A 27585-nucleotide genomic window follows, 5' to 3' on the forward strand; every position below is an offset into this window, starting at 1 on the left:
TTTCCTGAATATACAGAGAATGGTTGAAAGCTTTCTGTCTCCTTTCTTTAGAGAGGTTCTGTGAGCTGGGAAGTCACTAGAGATGGGACAAATCTGACAATTTCATATGCTTTCATTTTTCCATTTAGGTCTCCCCATTTCTGCAACATTTTGCTTTTTTTTTATACAGCCTTAGGAAAATTAGTCAGAATTTCAATGCTAATTCTCCTAAGAAACACATTTTTTTGTAAGCTGTTTCAACCAATATACATATTTTTGGAACATCTCCTCATTCTAGGGTTGTCATATGTCTGGAATTTCCCGACATAGCTGGGACTTAGCCCTTGTAAACAGTAAATCTGGACGTATGACAACCCATATTGGAAGTGTAGATTTTGGTGAATTTCCTTTAAAATAGCTCAAAACTTCTTTTTTGAGATTTTGCAAAACAATCTCAACAACCTTGGCCAAGAAGAAGAAAGAAGAAAGAAGAAAGAAGAAAGAAAGAAAGAAAAAGAAAGAAGGAAGGAAGGAAGGAAGGAAGGAAGGAAGGAAGGAAGGAAGGAAGAAAGAAAGAAAGAAAGAAAGAAAGAAAGAAAGAAAGAAAGAAAGAAAGAAAGAAAGAAAGAAAGAAAGAAAGAGAAGCTCAACAACTTTTGTGTCTGGATTTTCACTCTTTGAAATATGGCAGCCCTACCTTATGCAATACATTTCTGTATGATATTTACACTAATATAATGCATTTTTATTCACACTTTCCTGTAATATATAGGGTTGCCATGCTTCAGAAAGTGGGCCGAGGTAGCTGAAATTTTCTTTTTTGTCAACAACAAAAATGAGGTTTTGAGCTATTTTTAATGGTCTCGCACACATTGTTTGGAAAACTGCATCACACATTTTGCAGAAGTGTGACTTTCAAAGGGTGGCTGAAATGTACCCAAGGATGAGGCAAGGACCTTCTCTCACGCCCCCTGCCACCCATGGACCACCAGCAGGGTTACAATGTATAATGTAGTAATTATGAGAGGAACGATGGGTTTTGTATCCGTGCCAGGAGCAGAGAAGATAATGATTCCCTAAAAGTTGCTGGTTTCTTACTGAAGTTTGGAAAAAAGAGTGACAGTGTTTTAAATAATCCATCCTCCAAATTACCCTCTCTTATCTGAAGTGACAAAAATTGGAATAGAGGGGAAGGAAACCCTTTCCATAACCTATGCCAATATTCTTGGGACTGTGAGATTGCTGATGCCACTGCTTCTATAAAGAAAATTCAAAATGCCCAGGATTAAATGGAAGGAAAACAAGTTTTTTTAAAAAAACTGCTCAGAAGCCAAACGGAAGATCAAACAAGCCAAATCAGGCTCTATCAGAGAAGCCCATGTACGCACGTCTAGAGCTGCAAGGAACTTTCAACACTGCATTACATTACTCTGTACTGTTACTGATAAGGCAGCCCAGATCTAGAACTCAGGTATTTTGAGTTTGCCTTATCAAATGCAGTGACTGTGATTGCCTGCTTAGATGTTTGCAGCCAGAGAACTGGGCCGGCTGTTTCAGTGTGGAAAATTCAGCCTTGCTACCAACATCAACAGCTTCTTGGCCTTTATTATCCTCTCAGGGCTGCCACTTCATCACGCTGCAATGATTTCTGGCTGCCGTGCAGCTGATTCGAGGCACAGAGCCCTCCTCTATCCACAATCTTTACCAAGAACTCCATTTGCCAGCAGACACTATTACCCTTATTGCCAGGCATCGCATCCCTGCCCCACAACACCCATCTCTGGAAAACAGCTTCATAGTAATGCACAGAATGGTGAGAGAAACTACACAGCAGCTTCGCAGTGCATAATGTTAGCAGAACACGCTGGGAAGAGATAAGGCTCTAGGTAGCAGCACCATGTTTGAGCAGCAGAAATGTGTGCAGCTACTGTTCTGTCACAATGTCATGTTTTAGCTGCTTAACTGCATTCTGCCCTACCAGCCTCAATGGGCAGCAGCCGGCATTGTCCACGGGTATGTAAACATAACAGCAAACAAATATATAATAAATAAAATAATGCTTACAAAGAACCCTTTAATCAGACAAGAGCAGAATGAAATAGATGTTGCTGCATCTTACTTATCAGGCATTCATAACAGCACTGCCAGACGATGGCAAAGTAGAGGGGGGAAATAACTATTTGTGGATGTGAAGAATCAAGGAAGTCAAAGGACGTCAGCTTCTTGCAGTGCCTCCTATTGAGAATAAATTAAACGAAGCAGCTGATATTCTGTTGCATGACCAAGGCCATTCCAATCACGGAGATGAAGGAAAGGAAATCTTATTAAATGGTGCTGTGAAAAACCACAACAAACTGTTCGCAAAGGAGCAAGTGAAGTACCCAGGAATCAACTCCCTCAGCCCCTAGTCAAAATGCAACAAAGTCAATCAGTTAAATATTTCAACCTAATAACATGGGTTTCCCCTAAGCGACTTCATATACAGACTTGGCTTGTTTTTCCTGATTCTTGTTTAATCCGTTCTCATCATAGAGCCACATTCCTGTTTTTAAATGAAATTGTAAGTGAAATACCCCTGGGAGGGGGTGTTTTTGATGTACAATACACATAGCTTTAAATCTCAGATAATGTAAAGAAAGAGAGAGAGAGAGAAAGATTAAAAGTCATGAGGGATTTCCCCCCTTTCTTTCTCTCTCTCTCTCTTTTTATCTAGTCAGAAATATATTTTCCCATTATGTAATGCTGTCAGGAATTGATAACGCTTGTCATAACAGGTCTACATTCTAATTCAGTGCACCACTATCTTTTGGAAACGCGCTGCCACTGATTATGGAACAGTCCGTTGGCACCTATTATATTTAGAGGAAGGGTTATTTATGACATTTCCACCCTTCGTTTCCCTCCAAGGAGCTTAGGCTGGGTCTCACAACCACCTTGCAAAGTAATTTATTCTGAAACGGAGGGACTTATAGAAAATCAATCACAGAGACGGTGATTTGGTGGCATTCAGATCTGGAAACACAACCTGGGATGTAGGAACGTCTTCTTTCTTCTTCTTTCTTCTTTGGTGATCACTCGTAGCCAAGTAAGATTGTCTTCCATGAACATGGTCTTAAACAGTGAGTCCGCAAGTGACTATCGAGGCCAATTCTGGATCCGCACGTCCTTCCATAGAGGGGACATAGGTTTCCAGGTGAGAGTTGATTATGGTAAGAGTTTGCCAAAAGTGCCTTCCACACCTTCCTCTTAGCATGTTTCTCCCTTTCGTCTTGAGTTCGAGCGTCTTCAAAGCCCATGACACCTTTGGTAAAGGCTGTTCTCCAGTTGGAGCACTTGCAGGCCGGTCAGTGTTTCCTAGTTGTTGGTGTTTATACTACTTGTTTTTTAAGATTTGCCTTGAGAGAGTCTTTAAACCTCTTTTGTTGACCACCGGCATTACGCTTTCCATTTTTAAGTACGGAATAGAGTGGTTGCTTTGGAAGACGATAAACAGGCATCTGCACAACATGACCAGTCCAACAAAGTTGATGTTGAAGAATCATTGCTTCAACACGGGTGATTTTTGCTTCTTCCAGTACAGTGGCATTAGTTCGCCTGTCTTCCCAAGTGATGTGTAATTTTTTTCAGAGATGCCGTTGATGGAATCTTTCGAGGAGTTGGGGATGGGGTTTATAAGTGGTAAATGTTTCACAATCAGACAGTAAAGTTGGTAGTACAATAGCTTTGTAAACAAGCATTTTGGTTTTGCTGCCGGAGCGCAGAGGTGATCACACTAGCTTAGGGTTACCAGACGTTCTCGGTTCCCAGGGACAGTCCCCAGATTTGCAAATCTGTCCCCAGACAAATTCTGTCCCTGGACAAATTCCGTCCCCGGAATGTCCCCAGATTTGCAAATCTATCCCTGGGAAACATGGCAGTGGCAGCCTCAGCAGCCTAGAGCCAGCCTGGTAGCGCAGTTGGCTCTGGCTAGCTTCAGGAGCTGATCGCTGCCATGGCGCCCACCATTTTCCTTGCCAGAAGACTCCATATGATGTGTCTTGTGCGCAACATATCATATGGGGACTTCTGGTGAGGAAAAATGGTGGGTGCCACAGCAGCGAGCAGCTCCTGCAGCCACCAGAGCCAACTGCGCTACCAGGCTGGCTCCGGGATGCTGACTGCCGCTGCCACTGCCGAAGGGGAACCAGGGATGTCTAACGGTACAGATCTCCTGCCCCCTTCCCCCTTTGTTTTGACAGATGGGGAAGGCTCGGGAGTTGTGGGTAGCTGGCTGTTGCCCAGTTTTTTTAAAAAACTCTGCACATTTTTGTTTCACAGGGTGCGAAAGAAGGGCTTTGCACCTTTGCTTGGGCCCAGGGTCTTTTGCCTCACCATCCCCACTACTGACTCCCTGTTGCTACTCAGCTTAAAAAAAAAATGTGCCCCCGGATTCATTGAAAAAAATCTGGTAACCCACACACTAGCTTCAACTATTGCCCTGTTCAAATCCAGAAGTACGATTTGTGGTATGATAAGGTCAAAGCACATAAAGCGTTTAAAAACCATATTGTCAGGAAAGCATTGTTTAATGTCTGGACAAGATATAAGCACCTACTTGAAAATAAAACCCCAAGGTGGTTGTCACCGATGGAAGCGAAGGCTCAGAAAAAGCTCAATATGGAGGCCAAATGGCCGAAATATTGGGAAATTTTGGAACAAGAGGGAGATAAATTAAAATTGCAGAGCTTTGAAAAACTAAAAAACAAAGTGCAAGATTGGCTTCATTATTATCAAATAATGGAGGCATACAATTTGGACAAGAAAATTGGCTTCCAGGTGGAAAAATCAAAATTGGAAACAGAACTGTTAGATCCCAAAACTAAGACTCTGTCAAGGATGTATAACCTGCTGCTGAAATGGAATACTCAGGATGAAACGGTGAAATCTGCTATGATTAAATGGGCACAAGTTCTTGGACACAACATTATGTTGGCTGACTGGGAACAGTTATGGACCACAGGTATGAAGTTTACGGCATGTAATGCCTTAAGAGAGAATATTATGAAAATGATATACAGGTGGTACATGACACCAGTCAAGCTTGCAAAAATATATCATTTGCCTGATAATAAATGCTGGAAATGTAAAGAGACTGAAGGTACATTCTTTCACCTTTGGTGGACATACCCAAGGATTAAGGCTTTCTGGGAGATGATCTATAATGAAATGAAAAAGGTACTTAAATATACCTTTTTGAAGAAACCAGAGGCCTTTCTCCTGGGCATGGTCGGCTAATCGGTGTTAAAGAAGGATAGAATTTTTTAAATGTATGCTACAGCAGCAGCAAGAATACTTATCGCAAAGTATTGGAAGACACAAGATCTACCCACCCGGGAAGAATGGCAGATGAAGGTGATGGATTACATGGAACGGGCGGAAATGACTGGCAGAATCCGAGACCAGGGAGAAGAGTCGGTAGAAGAAGGTTGGAAGAAATTTAAAGACTATCTACAGAAACATTGTAAAATTAAGGAATGTTAGAAGGATGCTGGAATGAAGTTATGTGGTTTTAGCAGTAATAATAATAATCATTTATTATTTATACCCTGCCCATCTGGCTGGGCCTCCCCAGCCACTCTGGGCGGCTTCCATAAAAACCAAAAATACAGTAAAATATCACACGTTAAAAACTTCCCTGAACAGGGCTGCCTTAAGATGTCTTCTGAATGTCAGGTAGTTGTTTATCGCTTTGACATCTGCTGGAAGGGCGTTCCACAGGATGGGCACCACTACTGAGAAGGCCCTCTGCCTGGTTCCCTGTAACTTTGCTTCTCGCAATGAGGAAACCGCCAGAAGGCCCTCAGCGCTGGACCTCAGTGTCCGGGCAGAATGATGGGGGTGGAGACGCTCCTTTAGGTATACTGGACCGAGGCCGTTTAGGGCTTTAAAGGTCAGCACCAACACTTTGAATTGTGCTCGGAAACATACTGGGAGCCAATGTAGGTCTTTCAAGACCGGTGTTATAATGTTACAAAGGAGTAAGTAAAAATGGATTGTTAACAGGTGAGAATGTAAAGTTACAATATATTAAGATAAATTATTAAGATAAAAACAAAGATGGAAAGGATTTGCTGAATTAACTAACTGAACTAGGAGGTCAAGGAAACAAGCAAATGAAAGATAAGATATGGAAAGATTGACTTGTTTTTAATTGTTTTTATTTTTCTGTATTTTGTATTTTTTGTTTTATTTTCCTTTATTTTTGTATTTTTTTTGAAATTTCAATAAATATTATTTTTAAAAAAAACACAAATCCAGAAGTACGACACAAGCTAGCTCCATCCCCCTGCATCACCCTCCGTGTTACCCCCACCATGAGTTGGAGGGTGACTGTCTGAAGAAGGGAGCTGCCAGTATGAACTGCATGTTGTTGAACTTTGAGTAATCAGTCTTCTAAATCACCCGAGGAGCCTTCCTGTGCATTATCATCATTTATTAAATCTGTATACTGTCGTATACCCACAGGTCTCAGGGCAGTTCACAACATAAAATCATATTATATAAAACTCAAAATACATAATAAGAACAAAAACAAGAACAACCAAATAACTGCCCCCCTCCCCAAAACATTTAAAAAGAACATTGGATATCAATTTGTCAAAGGCCTGGTTAAAGAGGAATGTTTCTACCTGGTGCCTAAAGGTGTACAGTCATACCTCAGGTTGCGAACGTGATCCATGCAGGAGGCATGTTCGCAACCCACAGCGTTCGCAGCCTGAAGCACTGTGTCTGTGCACGTGCGTGACGTGATTCAGTGCTTCTGCACATGTGTGTGATGTCATTTTGCATTTCTGCGCATGTGCGAGCGCGAAACCCGGAAGTAACCTGTTCTGGTACTTCTGGGTTCGGCATGGTCCGCAACCCGAAAACGCACAACCTGCAGCGTTCGTAACCTGAGGTATGACTGTATAATTAAGATGCCAGTTGAACCTCCTTGGGGAGAGCATTCCACAAATGGGGAACCACTGCAGAAAAGGCCCGTTCTCATGCTGACACTCTCTAGACCTTTTGTGGAGGAGCTAAAGTAAAGGTAAAGGACCCCTGGGCAGTTATGTCCAATCGAATTCGACTATGGGGTGTGGCACTCATCTTCGCTTTCAGGCTGAGGGAGCCGGTGTTTGTCCACAGACAGCTTCTCCGGGTCATGTGGCCAGCATGACTAAACCGCTTCTGGTGCAACGGGACGCTGTGATGAGTGCCAGAGCGCATGGAAATGCTGTTTACCTTCCTGCGCAGTAGTACCTATTTATCTACTAGCGCTGGTGTGCTTTCAAACTGCTAGGTTGGCAGGAGCTGGGACAAAGCAATGAGAGCTCTGTCCCAGGAGCTGGGACAAAGTAACGAGAGCTCACCTGTCACATGGATTGGAACTGCTAACCTTACAATTGGCAGGTCCAACAGGTTGGTGGTTTAGACCACAGCGCCAATCGCCACACATGGAGGAGGCACATAAAGAAGGGCCTCAGAAGATGAATGAATTTTATTATTTCGTTCACAGACCAGTTCCAGCCCAGTATCAAGTAAATCATAAAACATGATAGGGATACATTTGAATTTGCAATTAGGTATAACAGGGACAATACAGATATAGCAGCAGTTAAAAATATATATACAAATTAAAACTTAGTCACTAACATATAACCTAAAATTATCATTTAAGGCCTTAATCATTATGATAGCACAGCTTGTTCTCTACGTTTTATGGCAATCGCACAGGCACCGGGTATTTTCATATGGAAAGAGGCAGTCCTTGAGGTATTGTGGACCTGAGCTGTTTAAGGTACCTTGCTCCAGATCCACCAATTTACAGAGGGCAACAGAGTCAAGTGGCAGAGGATGGAATTAGCATGTGTTCTATTTCTGGATTTGAATTGGGAGATAGTTGCCTGGAGAGTTTAGCCTCTTTTTCCACATCCAAACCCTTGCCATGACTCCTTGCTGGAAAAATTATGGAATGTGAGAAATCCATTTGCACCTAACTGGGATATTTCCCCCCTTTTGTATTATTTTTGTTTGCCTATAGCCACCCCAAAACGCAGGAGGTTAAAAGAAAAAAAGCAGCGGGGGAAACAAAGTAAACATCATAAAACCCTATGAGATTACATGGCGTGTGCAGGAAGTGAAAGTCACACACACACACACACACACACACACACACACAAAGAGGATGGTACCTTATTTAAGCTCATTTATCTTATTGAGCATGGCAGAGACATGGATTCTGAGCATGCGTGGAAGGACTAACAGGAGGGATTAGCAAGCATTAAAAAGCTTCTAATTTGCTTTGGAGCAGGGATTTCTGCATTTTGAATATGCAGAAACAAACATAAATGATGCATGATGTATTTATGAACTGGGGCATAAATGTGCAGCACTGGTTCATGCCAGCTCAGGATTCTCCTGTGCAATACCTTCAGCAGCACTGCAAATACAATTTCTGAGTTTATCCGTAGCCGTTGCTAACATAACATAATGTTGCAGATGAGTGGCTACATGATATTATGAGGAAACAAACAAAGCACAGCAGCCTAAGGGGAATGGATACATTATAGTGTGTAGAGTGTGAGACTCTTAATCTGAGGGCGGTGAGTTCGAGCGCCATGTTGGGCAAAAGATTCCTGCACTGCAGAGGGCTGGACTAGATGACCCTCGTGGTCCCTTCCAACTCTACAATTCTATACGTACTGTCAGGGAACTGCCATCGGAGCCAGAGGCGGAGGCAAGGCTCCCAACCGATGCTGGAGAAGGGCCCAGCAGGAAGAGAGGCAGCTCATCGGCTGGGGAAGGAAATCAGCGTAACACCAGGGATAAAGCGGGGCAGATGGGGGAATCGGCGAGGGGGCTCCAGGACTCCTCACCGGAGACCAGCGGGGAGAGCACGGGTCTTCCGCTGCCCACACCCACCCTGCGCAGAAGACTTCCGCGCAGGGAGAGTAGGCGGAGACTTGGCGTCAAAGAACTTCTTTGCTGGAAGAGGTTCAAGAAACGCCCACTGACGGATTCTGCTAGCGACTGAAACAGCCACGAAGTGAAGGGCTGTCCAGACAGAAAAGGTTTAACCAGGCAACCTAGCCAGGAGTGGCGGCAACTTACGCACGAGAACCATTACACGTACATATGGGTTTATCTAAATATAGCTTTAAATATGAAAGCCTCTGCAACAAAGTTGGTCCCAAGTTCTTTCAATGAATCTTGCCCTAAAACAGGACATCCATTCCATTCCATTCAATTCAAAATCCTTTATTAGGCATAACACTGTTATTCTAAAGCACCAAAGCTGCAGCAAGCAAAGGCAGCACCGTCTGCTGCTTGTGGCTGGAAAGCCAAACAGGAAGTTTGTGACTGTTGCCATGGGAACAAAGGGGCAGTCCATTCGGTACTGAGCACCGGATGTTAGCTCAGTGGGTTTGTCATATGACCTGTACAGGATGTACATGGGTGGAGTCTTTAGGGTTTTCTCTCTGTTTGTTGAAGAGAGCAGACATGTTTTCTGGATGACTGCTAAAAGACACAAATAAAGAACATGTAGATACGCTACTGTCTGTGTCTGATTCCCCTCCCTGGGGATATGCAGGGAGGAGGAGAGAAGGAGAAGCAGTTGGTGTGTTTTCCTCACAGCCTGAGGAAAATCGCCGGAACGGACCTCGTGTTGTTTATCCTGCCGGGAGACGCCGGAGGGAGGTCTAAGGAATTCAGCCGGTGCCTGATCAGATAGGCACATACCGATGACCGGGTAGCAGAATTCCAACATTGGTAGCAGGGCTGATGGTTCCTGTTTTCATCGCCCTCTGCATCAAGAAGTGGCTTCCATGGATGCCTGACCTGAGAAAGCTGATTCTCTGCAGCCAGAAGCTGACCAGAGCAAGCTGGAAGCAAAAGCCACGGAGCCCAGGTATGTGATTTTCGGGCTTAGAAGAGTGGATGCAGATTGAGTTATTTTTCTCTGCTTCGAGGGAGCAGCGTATGGGAAACGGCTCCGGTTAAAAGTGAAACCGCATTCCAGACATTCCTGTGGTTTCTTCTCCAAGGGATTGGAATGTGCTGTTGCTAAGCGACGCCTTTCACTGAAGGCCGATCCTCAGACAGGAGAAGTGAAAGCAACAATAGAATGTTTTGACTACAAAGTCTGAGGAGCTCTTGGAAATTTCCAACGCAGCCAGCGTTGAGAGCTGCCAGGTGCACAGAGTGTAAACAAGCCAGCTTTTGGTTTTAGAGGCTTGTGTTTTAAAGAGTCAATGCAAGGACTCAAAATGGATGCTAAGAAGGGGGGAGGCCTGCCTTCTCCAGACCTCCTGACCAGTGACAATTATGCATCTTGGTCTATTAAGATGAAGGCTCTGCTGCAGAATCAGAGACTGTTTGACGTGATTGAGAACCCCATTCCTGCAGCGCCAACGCGTGCTTGGGAGTCAAAGGATGTGAAGGCCAGAACTGCTATAATTCTGTGTGTGTCAGATTCGCAGTTGATCCACATACAAGGCTTAGAGCACGCGAGAGATGTTTGGGACACGCTGCGAAGGACACATCAGAGAGATGCAGGTTCTTCAGCGTTGCTGTATTTTGAGAAGCTGACCAACCTGAGGCTTGCGCCTGATGGAGATGTTCAAGCGCACCTGACGGAAATGAAATTTCTGCGTCAACAGATGGTGGAACGCAATTTCCGTTTGCAGGAGGAAGTGTTTTGCTTCATGGTGATCAACAGCCTGAATCGGACTTACAAAACGGTTGCCAGTCAGCTGGGGTCTCTCCCAGCGAATGAACTCACGTCGGAGAGGGTCTTTGCCGTCGTGTTGAATGAACATGACAGACTTGCCGCCCTAGACGTGAAGGACAGAGGGAGGGAAGAACGTAGTTCTAACACCCCCACTGCTCAAGCTACTGGAGGAGATGCTGTAGCTATGAACGTTGTCCGATGCTACAATTGTGACCAGACTGGGCATCTACAGCGGAACTGTACGAAGCCACGTCGGAAGAAAGGAGCTAAGGGAAGCTCTACAAGGTCTGAGGCGTCAGACAAAGGTCACACCAAGCCAAAGGCAAAGACTGCAAAGGCTTTGATGTCGCTAAAAGCCACACCAGAAGCGGGGAATTTCTTTGTTTTGGATACTGGAGCCACAGTTCATATGTGTCGACACAGAGGACTATTTTCTACGTTTAAGAAGCAAAGCTTCGCTGTACAACAAGCCAACGGTCAAGAGCTGGAAGCGACCGGAATTGGGACTGTATATCTTAAAAGTCTGAACTTGACTATAAGCAATGTTTATTTGGTTCCAGAGTTGAAGTTTAATCTGCTCAGCGCTTCGCAGATTGCCAAGAAGGGACTAAAACTGTCCTATGATGATCAACACTGCGAGATCTACAAAGATGGAGAGCTGTATCTTTCTGCCAAAGAGAAAGATGGACTGTATTTGTTGACTTTTGATCAAAGTGATTACATGAAATGTAATTCTTGTGATTCTAAAATGATATCTTTTGCAGGTGTAGCTGAGAAAGACGTCAAGCAGGTGACCTCAAGGGGCAAAAGAGCATTTCAGCGGGTGTATGCTGATGTGATTGGTCCTTTAGCACCATCTAGAGGCAATGCAAAGTATTACCTAATATGTGTTGATTCTTTTACAGGTTTTGTCTGGATTTATCTTTTGGAGAGACCGAAAGAAGCCTTAGAAAGGTTTAAAGAGTTTTGTGACAAGGTTAAAAATATGCATGATGCTGACATAGATTGTCTTTGCACAGATGAGAAGCCAATTTTCCTTTTACAGGAGTTCCAGAGGTTCCTGAAGAAGAAAGGGATAAGACACAAACTTGCAGCTTCCGAAGAAGCTTGGAATAGATGTGTTTGTGTTAGGGTGAACAAAGAATTGCAAAAGGGAATGCATGCGCAATTACTTAGTTCACATCTGCCACATGAGTACTGGGCTGAATCGCTGATGTCATATTGTTATACCTGGTTGAGAAAGTTTTCAAAAGAGTTGGGATGTTCTCCTTTTGAGAAACTGTTCCACAGAAAACCTTCTGTTGCCCATTTCAAGGTTTTTGGGTCTCATGTGAGAACAGAAACTCCAAGTGGAGTAAAGAATGCCAGAGGCATTTTTGTGGGTTATGAAAAGGGTCTCTACAGAGTAATTTTGTCTGAATCTGGAAAGGTGATTCTCACAAAATTTCTAGAGAGTGCTCCTGAACAGGAGAGAGTGATTGTTCACACATTTCCCACAGGAGATGATGATGATTCTGATGATGATGATGATGTTGATTTTATTGAGTTCAGTAGTACTGATGATGACAGCGATAGCTCAGAAAGCTCAGTTGTCACAGTCATTGAGAGGAAATCTCACATAATGACTAGACCCTCAGAAGAGGAGGATGAACCACTGATTAAGCTTAGTACTGGTTCTCCAGAGAGTTCAGAGGCTGAACCAGTAAGCAAAGAAGAGCAGCACCTCTTACGTAGGTCTGAGAGAGCAACGAAGGGTGTACCACCCAAGAGGTATTCACAAGAGTTTGCTTACCTAACTGTTGCTGTTGTAAACGACCAAGGTCAGATTGAAGCTGTGTCTGAGTCAGAGACAAAGGCACAACAGAGAGTTGTTAACCAAGGTAATGCAGAAGCACTCATTCCTTGGAAGTCACACAACCAGAGAGGTACATTGGTAAAACCAGTGGCGGGTAGTTCCAAGGGTGGAACTGAAACAACAGGGGAATGTTATAAGTATAACAACTGTTTGTTTTCTTCTCTGGATGACGCTTTGCTAGCAGCACGCATTGATACTTTAGGGGGAGGATGTTATTCTAAAGCACCAAAGCTGCAGCAAGCAAAGGCAGCACCGTCTGCTGCTTGTGGCTGGAAAGCCAAACAGGAAGTTTGTGACTGTTGCCATGGGAACAAAGGGGCAGTCCATTCGGTACTGAGCACCGGATGTTAGCTCAGTGGGTTTGTCATATGACCTGTACAGGATGTACATGGGTGGAGTCTTTAGGGTTTTCTCTCTGTTTGTTGAAGAGAGCAGACATGTTTTCTGGATGACTGCTAAAAGACACAAATAAAGAACATGTAGATACGCTACTGTCTGTGTCTGATTCCCCTCCCTGGGGATATGCAAGGAGGAGGAGAGAAGGAGAAGCAGTTGGTGTGTTTTCCTCACAGCCTGAGGAAAATCGCCGGAACGGACCTCGTGTTGTTTATCCTGCCGGGAGACGCCGGAGGGAGGTCTAAGGAATTCAGCCGGTGCCTGATCAGATAGGCACATACCGATGACCGGGTAGCAGAATTCCAACAAACACACCACACATTAACTAACAAGCATCATATACAGACTGTATAAAATACGGGCTCTGCAAACACAGTTTATCCTAGTCTTATTCTTAACTCCAAGAAATAAAACAAAAAAATTCCTTCCAGTAGCACCTTAAAGACCAACTAAGTTAGTTCTTGGTATGAGCTTTCGTGTCCATGCACACTTCTTCAGATACACAGAAAATGTTCCAAGAAATAAATCGATGAATATAGATAATATAATACAACATAGCAACATCACCTACCAATAAAAACCACTAAGCCTCTTTATCATGGCCCATTCTTTCTTCATGGACAGCACTTAAAGTGCTGACATCCATTCATTGCAAAAATATTAAAAATTAAATAACTGTTCTTTGATTTTACAAATATAGAATTATAACAGTACAATACAAAATACATATCCACATTTAGAGATTTCTTCGAATCTCTGAACTTCCCACCTTCCCCTCCATGGGTCCTATTGTCATCCTTTTCAACTGCATATTATTTCATAATCCGTGTTTTATGTTCTCCATTTGTCCATAATATTTGCTACATTACAAGTGTTATTGTAATCCTGCTAGTGTTTTCATCTGCTTACAGCGGTCGCTTAGATAAATAATAATTTCCGCCCCCATTCTTTGTTGAAGTTTTGGTCTTCTTGGTTCCTGAGCTTTCCGGTCAGTCTTGCCATTTCAAAATGGCATTCATTGCAAAAATCACCCCCCCCCCCACTTCCGGAAACCCTACGAGGCAGGGGCACCACCTGGGGGGTGGGAGTTGCCGAGGGGCCAGAGCCGGCCAATACTTTGCAAGAAGGGGGATCGCTCCCCCCCCAAAAAAATTATGTGGTGATCCTCAAAAGGATGTTCCAGGACAAAGATGCTTAGCTCTGCTGTGTCCTTTTGAGGACTGCCAGGGAGGTAGCATGGCGAACCATCTTGACCAGGGGTCAACAACCTTTTTCAGCCATGGGCCAGTCCACCGTTCCTCAGATCATGTGGTGGGCCGGACTATATTTTGAAAAAATAATAATGAACAAATTCCTATGCCCCACAATAACCCAGAGATGCATTTTAAATAAAAGCACACATTCTACTCATGTAAAAACATGCTGATTCCCAGACCGTCCACGGGCCAGATTGAGAAGGCGATTGGGCCGCATCTGCTCCTGGGCCTTAGGTTGCCTACCCCTGATCTTGACCCTGGCGTGTCCCTTTGAGGATCACCAGAGCAACACCCCAGAAGGCACGGTGGCGATCTCTTCCTGGGATGCACAGGGCAAAATGTCTTTGTTCTAAGCATGCCTTTCATAAGGTAAGGCAGCTGGCAGTGGGTGGGTGGGTGAAGGACTGAGTGGGTAGCCTGCCTTGACTGTGTGTGTGTGTCACACGTGTGACATCAAGCATGTGCTACAGCCCCCCTCCAATGTTGGGTACAACTTGATGCGCCTGCTAAGAGGTTTCACACCTTCCTTCATTTCTGAAACATTTCTTTTTCTTCCAGAAGGCTGGGAACTCTCTAATAGCTCACTCCAGCCTTTTATTTATTAAGCTGCACACGCCAATAATAGTACTACAAGCTGGAGCTTGCACTGCTCCTGCTGTTTATTTATTTCCTTCAGAGCAAATTATAAGACATAGTGCATTTTCAAGCTATGCGCTTGTGGACAAACCAAACAGCTTTCATGTCAATGTTCATTCACCATATAGTTGAGATCTTTCATTAGTGAAAATGAGGCATAAGACAACTCATGTAAAACATGGCCTCAATTCATTAAAAAGGAAATTAAAACATGGTGCCGGACAGGAACCGTCTAAGAAGTCGGCAAAATGTAAGCCGTTCCTTTGGAGCAGGTTGATCAGCCAAATATCATCGTGCTCATTTGATGATCTAAAGAGCTACCTAAGAAGAAGAGCCCGTGCTGGATCAAGATCTGAGCACAACAGCCTTCCCCCAGCTGGTGATTCCCAGACACTGGTCTTCTGTCTCTGACAGTGGAGGTACAACATACCTTAGCTCTACGAATCTCTCTAATTCTCCTTTAAGACCACCCAAGTTGGTGGAAATCACTCCATCTTGCTGGAAGTGAACTCGGCAAGTACTATCTTTTGACTGTCCTGTGGGTGGCGCTGTGGGTTAAACCACAGAGCCTAGGACTTGCCGATCAGAAGGTTGGCGGTTCGAATCCCCGCGACGGAGTGAGCTCCTGTTGCTCAGTCCTTGCTCCTGCCAACCTAGCAGTTTGAAAGCACGTCAAAGTGCAAGTAGATAAATAGGTACTGCTCTGTCAGGAAGGTAAACGGCGTTTCCGTGCGCTGCTCTGGTTCGCCAGAAGCAGCTTAGTCATGCTAGCCACATGACCCGGAAGCTGTACGCCGGCTCCCTCGGCCAGTAAAGCGAGATGAGCGCTGCAACCCCAGAGTCGGCCACAACTGGACCTAATGGACAGGGGTCCCTTTACCTTTAATCTTCCAAAACTCAGCTTAATTGGGTGGCCAAAGTTTTGTAATATTCTACTCTAGGTTCTTCCTAAGACTTCAGAATACCAAGAGAGTTTTAAAAAAAGCAACCACTTCACCCCTTTGAAGGACAGATTTAATATCATAAGCTGTCCTTGGAAGTCTCACTAGTTTCCAATGTGGTTTTCTATGTGGCAAAACTGTAGTTCAAGAAATAAAAGGCCAAAACCACCTTGGGCACACAGAGTCAATGGATTGTCAGGCTTTGGGGGATCAGGTCCCTCCCCCGGTGGCAGTAAATAAGCAGATCAAATGAAAGGAGTGTTCTTACCAGTTAGTTTCTTTAATAATCACAGTGAGAGACAAAGGTATGCATATCTCTCTAGAAATGGCTGTTGCTCCCAGTAAAGGTTCACCCCCTCTGTCCCCACTAATCTATGCCACTCCTATGCCGGGTAATGTGAACTTGTTGCCACTGTGCTCTCTGCTCTATCACTCTCAAAGCCCGTCTAGTCTGAGGCGAGGGGGGGGGGGGTCAGGAATGCTGTCCAAGGATACTTAATCAGGTAGCAGTCTCTCTTGGCGTTTCCTCTTCTAGCTGTTCCTCACACAGTATTTCCCAGCTTTCCCCCTTTGGACTATGCCCCTCTGCAAACCACTGTTCTAAATCAATACCATCCTCCTGCCCTTGGGAAGGTTCAGGACAAGGGGGGGGGGGGGTTCTCACAATTCCTCCTCTGTCAAGCCGCTGACATGGATACAGGCTAAGAATAAGAAAGTGGTGTTACAAAATGTTTCTCAATATCAGCCTGGATACTTAATTAAAAGGAATATTCTCTATGGTTCCCATAGTCCCCCGATATGTAATGTGGCACAGTCTTGAGCACTATGTGTGGTGATCACACAGGGTCCCTGGACGTTTGATCCCTGTGCCACCACTGTGCTCACTTCCCCGAATATAATTCACCACCAACCCGTTACTCTCGGATACACACTGAGTCCAGACAGTTGTTAAAATTTAACCAAATAAACAAGTTTATTTTATAAGCATTAACAAGTTTATGGTTTCTCAGATAATTTTCTTGTCAGTTTCTTAACCTTAGTTTCTCTACCGGCCTATACCTTCCTAATACCTTCTGACTGATTATCTCAACTGCTTGACTGACTCCTCTTAACAGATTCTCTCACTCTCTCATATCAGACTAGCCCAACCCAGAGACTTATCCTCCCTCTCTCTTCTCTAACTCCAGACTGACTTCATAACAACTCGAACTCCTCCCCTTGGGTTCCTATAGGTTAGTCATTTTACAGTTAGTTAACCCTTTCCTTATGAACCCAGTATGATGTCACACAACTAGGAGGGCAAACGCCACACTATGCACAATAGCATTGTATAAAATTATCACGAAAGTATGGGATGTACACATATAGCGATCTATGTGCCACTCAGAGGCATACCTAGGCTCCCTTGCGCCCTTGGCAAGGAGTTGTATCAGTGTCCCCACCATTCCCTGCACCCTCGGGAAGGAGATGTGCCTGGCCATCCACAGCAGCTGAGGAATGGTCTGGGGCCACTTTGACCCAAAGTTTGAGAGGCATGATTTTTGCACCTGCATGGACCTGTGCCTTTTTTTGGGAGGGGAACCTGTCCAACCCCTAGGTATGCACAACACATTTTGTGAGGACAAATCTCAGAACAGTGACCACATGGCGGCATGTATAGACTCTGCACACTAGGACAATTGTCTGAAGTGGACAATGATGTTCATGATTCCTTTTCAGCAGAGGTGCCAACTACAGGGGGCAGAAGGGGCTTCATCCCCCTCAATATTTGTGGGCAGAGGACTTAGTCCCCCAATACTGAGGGGGCCACCATCCCCCACCACTGCCAGGCGAGCACTTGTGCACCGGGTGGGGGCAGGAAGCATGGAAGGTGAAGATCACCCTCTGTGCCCCCATCTCCCACTGCTGATGGGAGAGTGCTGGCGTCCTGGGTGGGAGTGGGACACGTCACATGACACCAGGTCCCCTCAATGTGTGGGGGACGTTGGTGCCCCTGCTTTTTAGATTCCTGAATGAGCTGCATCTCAGTGTCTTCTCTTGTGCTTTGGAATATAAATGTTATGTGAAATTCTCCACCCACTAATATCATTAAGAAAAGAGAGTGTGCCATATTTACCTTTTATCCTAAAGCAAAGTTACAGGCCGTTTTCAATATCTTAGCAAAAAGGTTTGACACATAGTAATTTTTAGTTTTTTAAAAAAACTCCTTAATTTGAAGGGACACTGTCAGGTAGTTTAAGCTCAGAATGTGACCTACTTTTAAATGTTACAAATTACAATCTAGGACAGGCTTCCTTTTCAGAGTTTTGTTATTTATTACTAAACATGACAAAGGAACACCGCTGACAGCAAGAAGGCTTTGGATCAAGATTCTCAGACATTTGTTCAATTGGGGAGGAAATTCCCACCCAGATGGAGTAACCTAGGATACCTCTGCGAGCTAGAAAAGTGCAAAGCCTTCATTTCCAACAAGTACTCAAATGGGACTCCTCTACCCTCAAGACTTTCTAAATCATGGATGGGGAACATGAAGTATACCTGAAGGAGCGTCTCTACCCCCATTGTTCACCTCAGACACTGAGGTCCAGCGCTGAGGGCCTTCTGGTGGTTCCCTCACTGTGAGAAGTGAATCTACAGGGAACCAGGCAGAGGGCCTTCTTGGTAGTGGCGCCCACCCTGTGGAACACCCTTCCATCAGTTGTCAAGGAAATAAACTACTATCTGACTTTTAGAAGACATCTGAAGGCAGCCCTGTTTAGGGAAGTCTTATTGTATTTTTAATATTTTGTTGGAAGCCGCCCAGAGTGGCTGGGGTATAAATAAATTATTATTATTATTATTATTATTATTATTATTATTATTATTATTATTATTCTTACCCGGGGTGCTGTCGCACCCCCCCCCCAGCAGTAGATAAGCAGAACAAAGAAAAAGGAGTCTTCTTACCAGTTAGAATCTTTAAAGATCACAGCGAGAGAACAAAGAACCCATCTCCTAGGAATGTCAGTGCTCCCAATGAAGAATTCCACCTCCTTACGTCCCTCGTCACCCATGTGACTCCTATGTATTGTAACCTGAGCTTGTACTCTCTGTGCTTTCTGTTCTGCCACTTTCTCAGCCCTTCTTGACCTTGGGGAGAGCAGATGAATGCTTTCCAGAGACAGTGAATCTGTTAACTCCCCCCCCCCCAGTGTTTCTTCGCCTAGCTGTTCCTCATCCAGTATTTCCCAGCTTCTGTCTTCTGAACTATGTCCCTCTGCAAACCACTGTTCCAAATCTATACTGTCCTCCTGCTCCTGGGAAGATTCAGGAGCAGGAACTGGGGGAGGGGGTGGCTCCCACCATTCTTCCTCAGTGCAGCCCTCCTCTGCACGGTCCCTGACAGGTGCTTTTGATACTGTCAAACTACAACTCCCATCATTCCTGGCCATTGGGCATGCTGCCTGGAGCTGATGGGCCCCAGATTCCCCATCCCAGATCTAGAGGGAGATAACCTCCGTTTTCCTGAATGGTTGATCCTGTCAGCACAGGTACCTCCCTATGCCTTATTGAGCAACTAGGGGAGCAGGTGGTATCTCCAAGGCCAGGTATGGACCAGGGATGTCCATTTGCTGATCTGCAATGGAAAGAGTTAGGTCCACAGTAGCAAAACACCTTTATTTCCTTGGGAGCTTGCCTAATTTATGACTATGGGGGTTTCCCTTTTGGGACCTGAATCAGGGCTGAATGCCCCCCTAAAACACACAAGGAGCTTGATGAGACTGACACAATGCATTTTGAGATCATGCTCTGTCAAAAAAGGATACTGATCAATGACATGGCCTATATTTCTTAGAGCAGAAAGTATTCCTATGTGATTCCCCCCCCCCCAGTAAATGTAACTCAAAATCTGAAATAAGCTGGACAAATATCTAAAGGGCTCCCAGCAAAACAAACACACCAAGGACCTCTTTTATAGATCCCGAGCGAGGAATCGGAAGACATCATTTCAGGGATGTTATCAAAGAGAAAATGTTGTTTCCTTGTATAATAATCAGCAATATGAGAGGCATTAAAATCCACTGAGCTACAGTGCAGAGGCAGCATCCATAAAATAATCTCTAAATACAATCAAAGCAGCGTAGCAGATAAGATGAAAGCTACGAACGGTAAGGAGCCCAGGGTTTTGTAAATGTTTCTAAAACTGAGGTGTGAACTTCTCATGAACCTTGGTATTATTGTTACCTAATTAATAATTTGCAAAGCGTTTGGCTGTTTTTAACATAGATTCTTAAGTTTCCCAGTGAAGGTTATTCCGTAAAAGCTGTACAGGAAGCTGGATGCCACATTCTGGATTTCAAGATGCAGGTTCAGAAGAATGCAATCACCATGGATGAAAAGATGGCACACCATCAGGAGTGAGGTCTTCTGTCTGGAAAGTGGGACTTGCTCCTGAATAGACATAGTTAGGATTGCAGCCTAAGAGCAGAATCCAATAAGCTCTAAGTATTTGAGAATGCAAGGCGTGCAATCCTACACTTTTCCTTAGGATTATCTCTGCTAGCAGTAAGAAACCACCAACAACACATTGGGTGCAAAGGATACAAAGCCCCATGGATCCCCTGAGGGGGTCTGATTCAAGGGGGCAGGGGTGCTAAAATATGGGGGGGGTAGGTAAGCCCCACTTGCACCACATAGTCAATCACATGACGCGGTGCACACACACCATTTGAATGGCCATGCCCAACAACTTTGCGGGGGTCCTGGCCCCTCAAATATTTTATGGGGGGCAAAGACCCCTTGGCCCTTAGGAGTGGGCTCCTATGAACGGAGGCCAATCTGAGGGTCTCCTAGAGCTGTTTCAGCAAATAATGAGGGGATGGTATTACTCCCTTTTGCTGTGGCCAGCATGAGCTACCAGGTTGTGAAAGGGAGCAATGGATTCCTCACTCTGTTCCCCAGTTCCCTGGTGCCCGGGATTTTGATTGCTCTGTAACCATTAGTACTGATATTTCCACTCTTCAGCCCCACTTACTGGATCAGTCCAATTATTTCTGAACTCGGCGTCTTGACAAGCTGAAGCCATAATTATGCTTTTATAAATATCCAGCACAAAGGTCCTTTTGAAACAAGGAGACAGATTTTTTTTAAAATGTGCGTTGTACACGCACAAACATAGCCTATTGTTATTCGCACTGCACATCACAGATAGATGGCGAACACCTTGCTGTCTCACGGGGCCAGCAAAATCTTAATAAGTGAACCTTGCCACATGCCAAAAAAATAAGACGCACTTCATCTTTCCATTGTCTGGCACGCCAAAAGGCAGAAGCCAAGTGTTTGGCTTCAACATCTCCTCTGAAGCTAACGGGGTCTTGCCTTCACAAAACTCCATTTCCCCAACACAAAGGAAACCACAAGCAGAAGCAATTATACATCCCTTGCCATGTTTTTAAATGATAACACTCGAAGTATTCCTATTCTCAGTGCTAAAGTCAAGCTGTGACAATTTGCACAAGCACTTAAGACTCCTTGCAAATTAGTCCTTCTGGTACAGCAGATCTGAAATGAAATGAAGACACAGCTCTCCGCCCGAAAAGACAACAGTCGATAAGACCTTAAATAACATTTACATATTATATGTAATATTTCAAAAAATGCTATATTAAGCTTGAACTGGGGCTATATTTTACTGGAGTTTCTAGACAAATTAAAGCCATTTATCATTTTTTAAAAAAACACACCCCACAAACCACACCACAATCTGTTCTAAAATATCTCATTAACTTTGCATCCAAAGGCAAATGTTGTAATGCGTATTTCTGCTCGGTCTGAAGACTCAAACAGCCAGAAAAGAGCTATAAGAAATTATTGGTTTCAGCTTCATGACATGCTGGTCTCGTCTTTTCTTTTTTATTGAGTGAACTTGAAGCACTGTGGATGCTGCCATGATTAACACAAATGTATACAAGGAAGGCGGTAAGAAAAATGGCAGCGATGTTTGGGGGAGTTTCCTTGTTAAGATGAAAGGAGGTGTCAGATTTAAAAGCAGCGCTGTCAACTGATTAATGATTTTTTAATCTTTGATTATTCTGGCTTTTAACTGATTAATTGCGGCACTTAAATTGCATGGAATTAATTTAAGCATTGCAAACTCAATAAGTGCATGTATTTTGGGGAACGTGACGGAAGGAAACTTTTAACCTGAAACCTGAGATAACTCGCACTTCGAATGAACTAAGGCTATTATTCACCAATGGAATATCACATAATTTTTCCAGCATATTTGCGAATGGAGAATACACTCCATCTCAGTGACATATCAGCCATCACGCATCGCCATCACCAAATAAACAAGTTCAAAGCTGGTCAGTACAGTATTGTGTAAGGACCAGGTTTAAAAGCCACTGATACATTTCTGAGCTCTCTCAGCGATAGTTACTCGGTTAGGAAGAGCCAAAGAGGTCTGTGGGCAGCATAAGGACACACAGAGAGAAATATGATTCAGTTTGTATTCACTTGAAGGGAAATCTTCCTAAATTCCACTTTGTGAAACAATATGTGGACTGATAGTTGCACTGCTCTGAATTTTGCAATGAAGTTCTCCAACCTAATAATGTATGCAAAATTGCATATACAGTGGTACCTCTGGTTACGTACTTAATTCGTTCCGGAGGTCCGTTCTTAACCTGAAACTGTTCTTAACCCGAAGCACCACTTTAGCTAATGGGGCCTCCTGCTGCTGCCGCGCCGCCAGAGCACGATTTCTGTTCTCATCTTGAAGCAAAGTTCTTAACCGGAAGCACTATTTCTGGGTTAGTGGAGTCTGTAACCTGAAGCGTATGTAACTTGAAGTGTATGTAACCCAAGGCACCACTGTATGAGGGGAAAGTGTGTACAAATGCATATAATCAGCGACCAATTCCTTGACTGAAGCTTGGAATCCTCCTTAAGATAACCCTTCATCACCAAGAAAATAGATATAGAGATGTAGAGATATAGATAGTGAACTAAAGATGCAACCACCTATGGTTTCAATTTCACAAATATAGCCAAAGGAAATGTGTCCCTCCAGCAAATAAAATAAAATAAACTCTTTCTTCCTAGGGTAGCAGAGGGTTAACGCTTACCTGCATAATCCGTTCTTGCGTAGTGTCCATCTTCTGACTTTGTAGTGGTGGTTGTGTTATCTGAAAGACAAAACATGTGTTCTGTTTTGCTACGTTCTGCTCGGGTATCTCCTGCTCTGGTAAAGTGTTGTCTTGTAGTTTTAAATCACGGCACCAGGCCGTACCCAACAAATTTGGCCTGTTCTCGTAAGGACTTCTGCTTGTGGAACGGAATGCCTCCTCCCTCTCTTCCCTGAACCTCCACCCCCCAGAGAAACAATCAGTTGGGGGTTCCACCCACAAGCCTTTGGAGCAGATTAGGGGGATATGGGTCGCACACATGAACAGAGAGGAGAAGTAGAAGTTCCATGGTGGAAATGAAAGTCCTTGCATGAATTCCTCGGACTTCCTTGGATACAACCCAGAGCTCCCACAAGCTAACTTTACTCTACCAATGAATGTTAACATTGTTGGCAAGCGACAAAGGAAATGGGGGCAATTCGCAGGCCCCCAGCTGGCTCCAACCCACTGGCCGGTCTGCTGGGCGAACTCCAGTCCTTGGTGCAGCATGAATCGGTGACCTGAGCTTCAGAAGCTAGGGCACGCTACTCAGCAGAGTAAACGCTGCGCAAACAGAAGTGGCAGGAGAGGCTGTGTGAGCATATTTACAAGCAGTTTATTCAGGGTACATCAGGACAAAGGAAACACGTCTGATCTCCTTTGTGTCCAAAGCAAAGCGGCAAAAGCTATACACAAACGGAAGTTCCCAGCATCCTGTGCTGGAGTGTAAACAGACATGTGACACACAACAATCATGCCTGTTCCTTAAGGTGGAACAGAATATCCCAACAAACATAGGAACAGTTCATATGCCCTTCTTGCCCGCTTCCTGTGGGATGTAATCCATTGGTGCAGTCAAATGTAACATTCTGTCAGGGAGAATTCAGAGGAGGAAGTGACAGAAGAGGCGGAGCAGGGGATCGGGGATGCCTTGGAGCCCTTCCACCGCCCAGGGACAGAGGAAGCGGAAGAGCGGGCGGAGATTAGGCATGAGGAGGAAGGGCTCAGGGATGTTGCAGAGCCCTTCCATTGCCCAGAGGCCCGGGAATGGAGCTCAGACTCTGGAAGGGAGGGAGCTTTCAAATCAGCACAGACAAGGAGGGAAATGAAACGTTAAGGGTCAAAGACATCTCGCGTGATTTCCCTGTCTCCTTTGTTGGCGGGGCAATCGAAGGAAGCCACTCCCCAAATCTGACTCAACGGGTTCGGATGCATAATCCTGAACTGTAGCTGTTTCTTGTACATATGTAATAAAAACTGTAAATATTCAGCCAACTGTGCCGGGGTGTTAATGCGAAGGGGAGACACCACCTTTACACATTCCTTGTTTCCCTAGAGTGGGCACAGGCAGGGGGACATCCAGTCAGTGTAACTTCCTGTTCCATTGGTGTGGACTTCCTCCCCATGCATGTGACCTGGGAGATGGGTGTGGCTGACTCCTTAAAAGGACCGAGTCATGCAGACATTTTCTCATGTTTCTCTGTTTTGTCTTGCTGTTCTCTTGCTGCCATGTTGCTCTCCTGCAGCCATTTTGTTGTTTTAATGTAATTTTGCTGTCCGCTGGCTCTCAGCCAGCAACACATGAGTTCAGTCTCCCTAGCAGATGAACTCACTGTTTCTTTGTGTAACTACCAAGTAAAGCCTGCCTTTCAGGGATCGTATCATGAACTGAAATGTGAGTAAACTTTTTGCTACTTTACTCAGAAAGACTGTTGTGTCTTTATTCTTTTAAGAGGGATTAAAGGGGTCGCCAGGAAATAATCTTAACTAAGAGATTCAAGGGACGCTGGTGGCGCTGTGGGTTAAACCACAGAGCCTAGGACTTGCCGATCAGAAGGTCGGCAGTTCAAATCCCCGCAACGGAGTGAGCTCCTGTTACTCGGTCCCTGCTCCTGCCAACCTAGCAGTTCGAAAGCATGTCAAAGTTCAAGTAGATAAATAGGTACCACTCCGGCAGGAAGGTAAACAGTGTTTCCGTGTGCTGCTCTGGTTCGCCAAAAGCGGCTTAGTCATGCTGGCCACATGACCTGTACGCTGGCTCCCTCAGCCAATAAGCGAGATGAGCGCCGCAACCCCAGAGTCAGTCACGATTGGACCTAATGGTCAGGGGTCCCTTTACCTTTACCTTAAGAGATTCAAACAAATATGCAAACTAGCTTCCAGTTACATTGAGGGGAATTTGCTCTGCTACATCACTTCACTAGCGTGAGTGAAGGAAGGATAATACTTATCCATTATATCATTTCCTACTATCCTTAACATCCCCACACTTCCTTGAAAATCCAGTTCAAATGCTTCAGCAAAGCTACTGGTATAGTCCTGACAAGAGTGCACCACCTCAGATAAATTAGCTGAAGTGGATCGTGGTTAAACACGCCCCAAATGTGCGAAGCTGTCATGTACATGGTTTTTTTTTAAACCACAGATGCTCATTCAGCGCATAATGCCACAGGCATGAGGTCTGTACCACATGTCTTGCTGAATGCTTGGGTTGGCTCAAAAACATATGTATTGAGGGTTGCTCAAAGAAAATACTCCTATTCACTGTAAAGGAAGGGGCTTTTCCATTCACTTGAAGAGTAGTCTCCATGGTCACAGATATCTGTCTGATTGTTTAACAAAAGGCAGAATAATGGGTAAAGTCAAATATCTCCTTAACAAATACATACTTTTTCAAAAGCCATACAATGACATAATTGTGAAATTATATATTTTATACTGTTATAGGTCTGGCTTTTTTTCTTTAAAAAAAAGAAGAATCACTGGCATTTTCAACAATCACATCCATTAAAGAAGAATGGATTAAAAGAAGTACATAAAGGGATAACAAAAAATAATAATAATTAAGCATTTTTATATGTAGGTGTAGAAGAAATGACTGGGTCTATGTGTCTGTAATGACCTTCAGCTTCAGGGGAGATGTTAAACTGGGGGGGGGGATAGTTTTAGAAAATAGTTAAAAGGCCTGTTTTGTGACTCTTCCTGCTGCCTGTCCTAGTGCCAGCATTCGTTTCTTTTTTCAGAACTGAAAAGAAATTAACTTTTTAAAAATGGCAGAACAAAATCACTGCAGTTTTGATACAGTGGAAGAAATCACTGGGATAAAAAAGCACTTTTAAAATAAATAAATAATAATATCAAAAACGAAGCCCTTGCCCAAACCCCAAGTGGACGTTTTCTTAAATTAAGAGGGCATCTGGCAAGTTGTCACATTTCCAAGAATGGACCATCTGCCTCTGGGATTATGAATGAAACGAAACAGAAACCCAGCGGGCCTGTGGATTCCAGTATAGGCAGCACGTACAGAAGATGACTGCATGCCAAGTAAGGGCCAATGAGTTCAGCAGGGCTTTCCCCCAGGTAAGCTCAACTGAAACCTGGAACGCCTCAGGTTGAAAAATGAGGGAGCTGCTCTTTTGCTTCCAGGAGTGGAGAAGTGTTCATTTTATGTGCCATACAAACGACAAACTGAGAAAATCCAAATCCTGTGCTCAGAATAACCTACCATACTTTTCCGTCTATCAGACGCCCCCGTGTATAAGTCCCATCGCCGGCAGAAGCTGCCAATCACCCACCCAAATGCCGGAGCGTCAGCCAATCAACACCACCCATTGACACAGCAACCAATAACATGCACATTAGCTGCTGACAGCCGCGGCAGCAACCAATCAAACGTCTACCCTATGCACTACCCATGTGTAAGACACATTTGAGCATGATTTTTAAAGAAAAAAACTTAGTCTTATACATGGAAATGTACAGTATCTCTGTGCTCTGTGGTGGGGGAGTGACTGAGGGCACTGCACCTCCAACCTCAGCCTGCCCCCACAGGCCTGCCTTCTTATTTACAACCACTTTTGGTTGAAATGACCAGGATGGTTGCAAATAATAATAATAATAATAATAATAATAATAATAATAATAATAATAATAATAATAATTTATTTATTTATACCCTGCCCATCTGGCTGAGTTTCCCAGCCACTCTGGGCGGCTCCCAATCGAGTGTTAAAAACAATACAGCATTAAATATTAAAAACTTCCCTAAACAGGGCTGCCTTCAGATGTCTTTTAAAAATAAGATAGCTGCTTATTTCCTTGACATCTGATGGGAGGGTGTCAAAGAGACTGACTATTTACAACCAGTCCTGGGGCTGACCTTGGCTGTCAGTTTTCTCCTCTTCTCCTCCATCTCTATATTATCCTCGCGTAACTCTTCAGGGGGATGCGGGTGGCACTGTGGGTTAAACCACAGAGCCTAGGACTTGCGGATCAGAAGGTCGGCGGTTCGAATCCTGGCAATGGGGTGAGCTCCCTTTGCTCGGTCCCCGCTTCTGCCAACCTAGCAGTTCGAAAGCACGTCAAAGTGCAAGTAGATAAATAAGTACCGCTCCGGTGGGAAGGTAAATGGCATTTCCGTGCACTGCTTTGGTTCGCCAGAAGCGGTTTAGTCATGCTGGCCACATGACCCGGAAGCTGTATGTGGGCTCCCTTGGCCAATAAAGCGAGATGAGCGCCGCAACCCCAGAGTCGTCTGCGACTGGACCTAATGGTCAGGGGTCCCTTTACCTTTACCTTTAACTCTTCGGGGAGGAAGATGGGGACAAAACTAGAGGGAGTG

The 27585-nt window shown here is 44.4% G+C and overlaps 1 protein-coding gene across 1 annotated transcript in view; it reads right to left on the reverse strand.

The window, feature by feature from the left end:
* TMEFF2 (transmembrane protein with EGF like and two follistatin like domains 2) overlaps positions 1–27585 on the reverse strand; it is a 245730-nt gene that overhangs the window by 34730 nt on the left and 183415 nt on the right. Inside the window, exon 7 of the mRNA XM_081898074.1 lies at positions 22926–22985. Coding sequence (XP_081754200.1) covers positions 22926–22985 — 60 coding nt within the window. The remainder of the gene's footprint in view (positions 1–22925; positions 22986–27585) is intronic.

This window comes from Podarcis melisellensis, assembly GCF_964234715.1.
Source record: "Podarcis melisellensis genome assembly, chromosome: 1".
Taxonomy (NCBI): Eukaryota; Metazoa; Chordata; class Lepidosauria; order Squamata; family Lacertidae; genus Podarcis; species Podarcis melisellensis.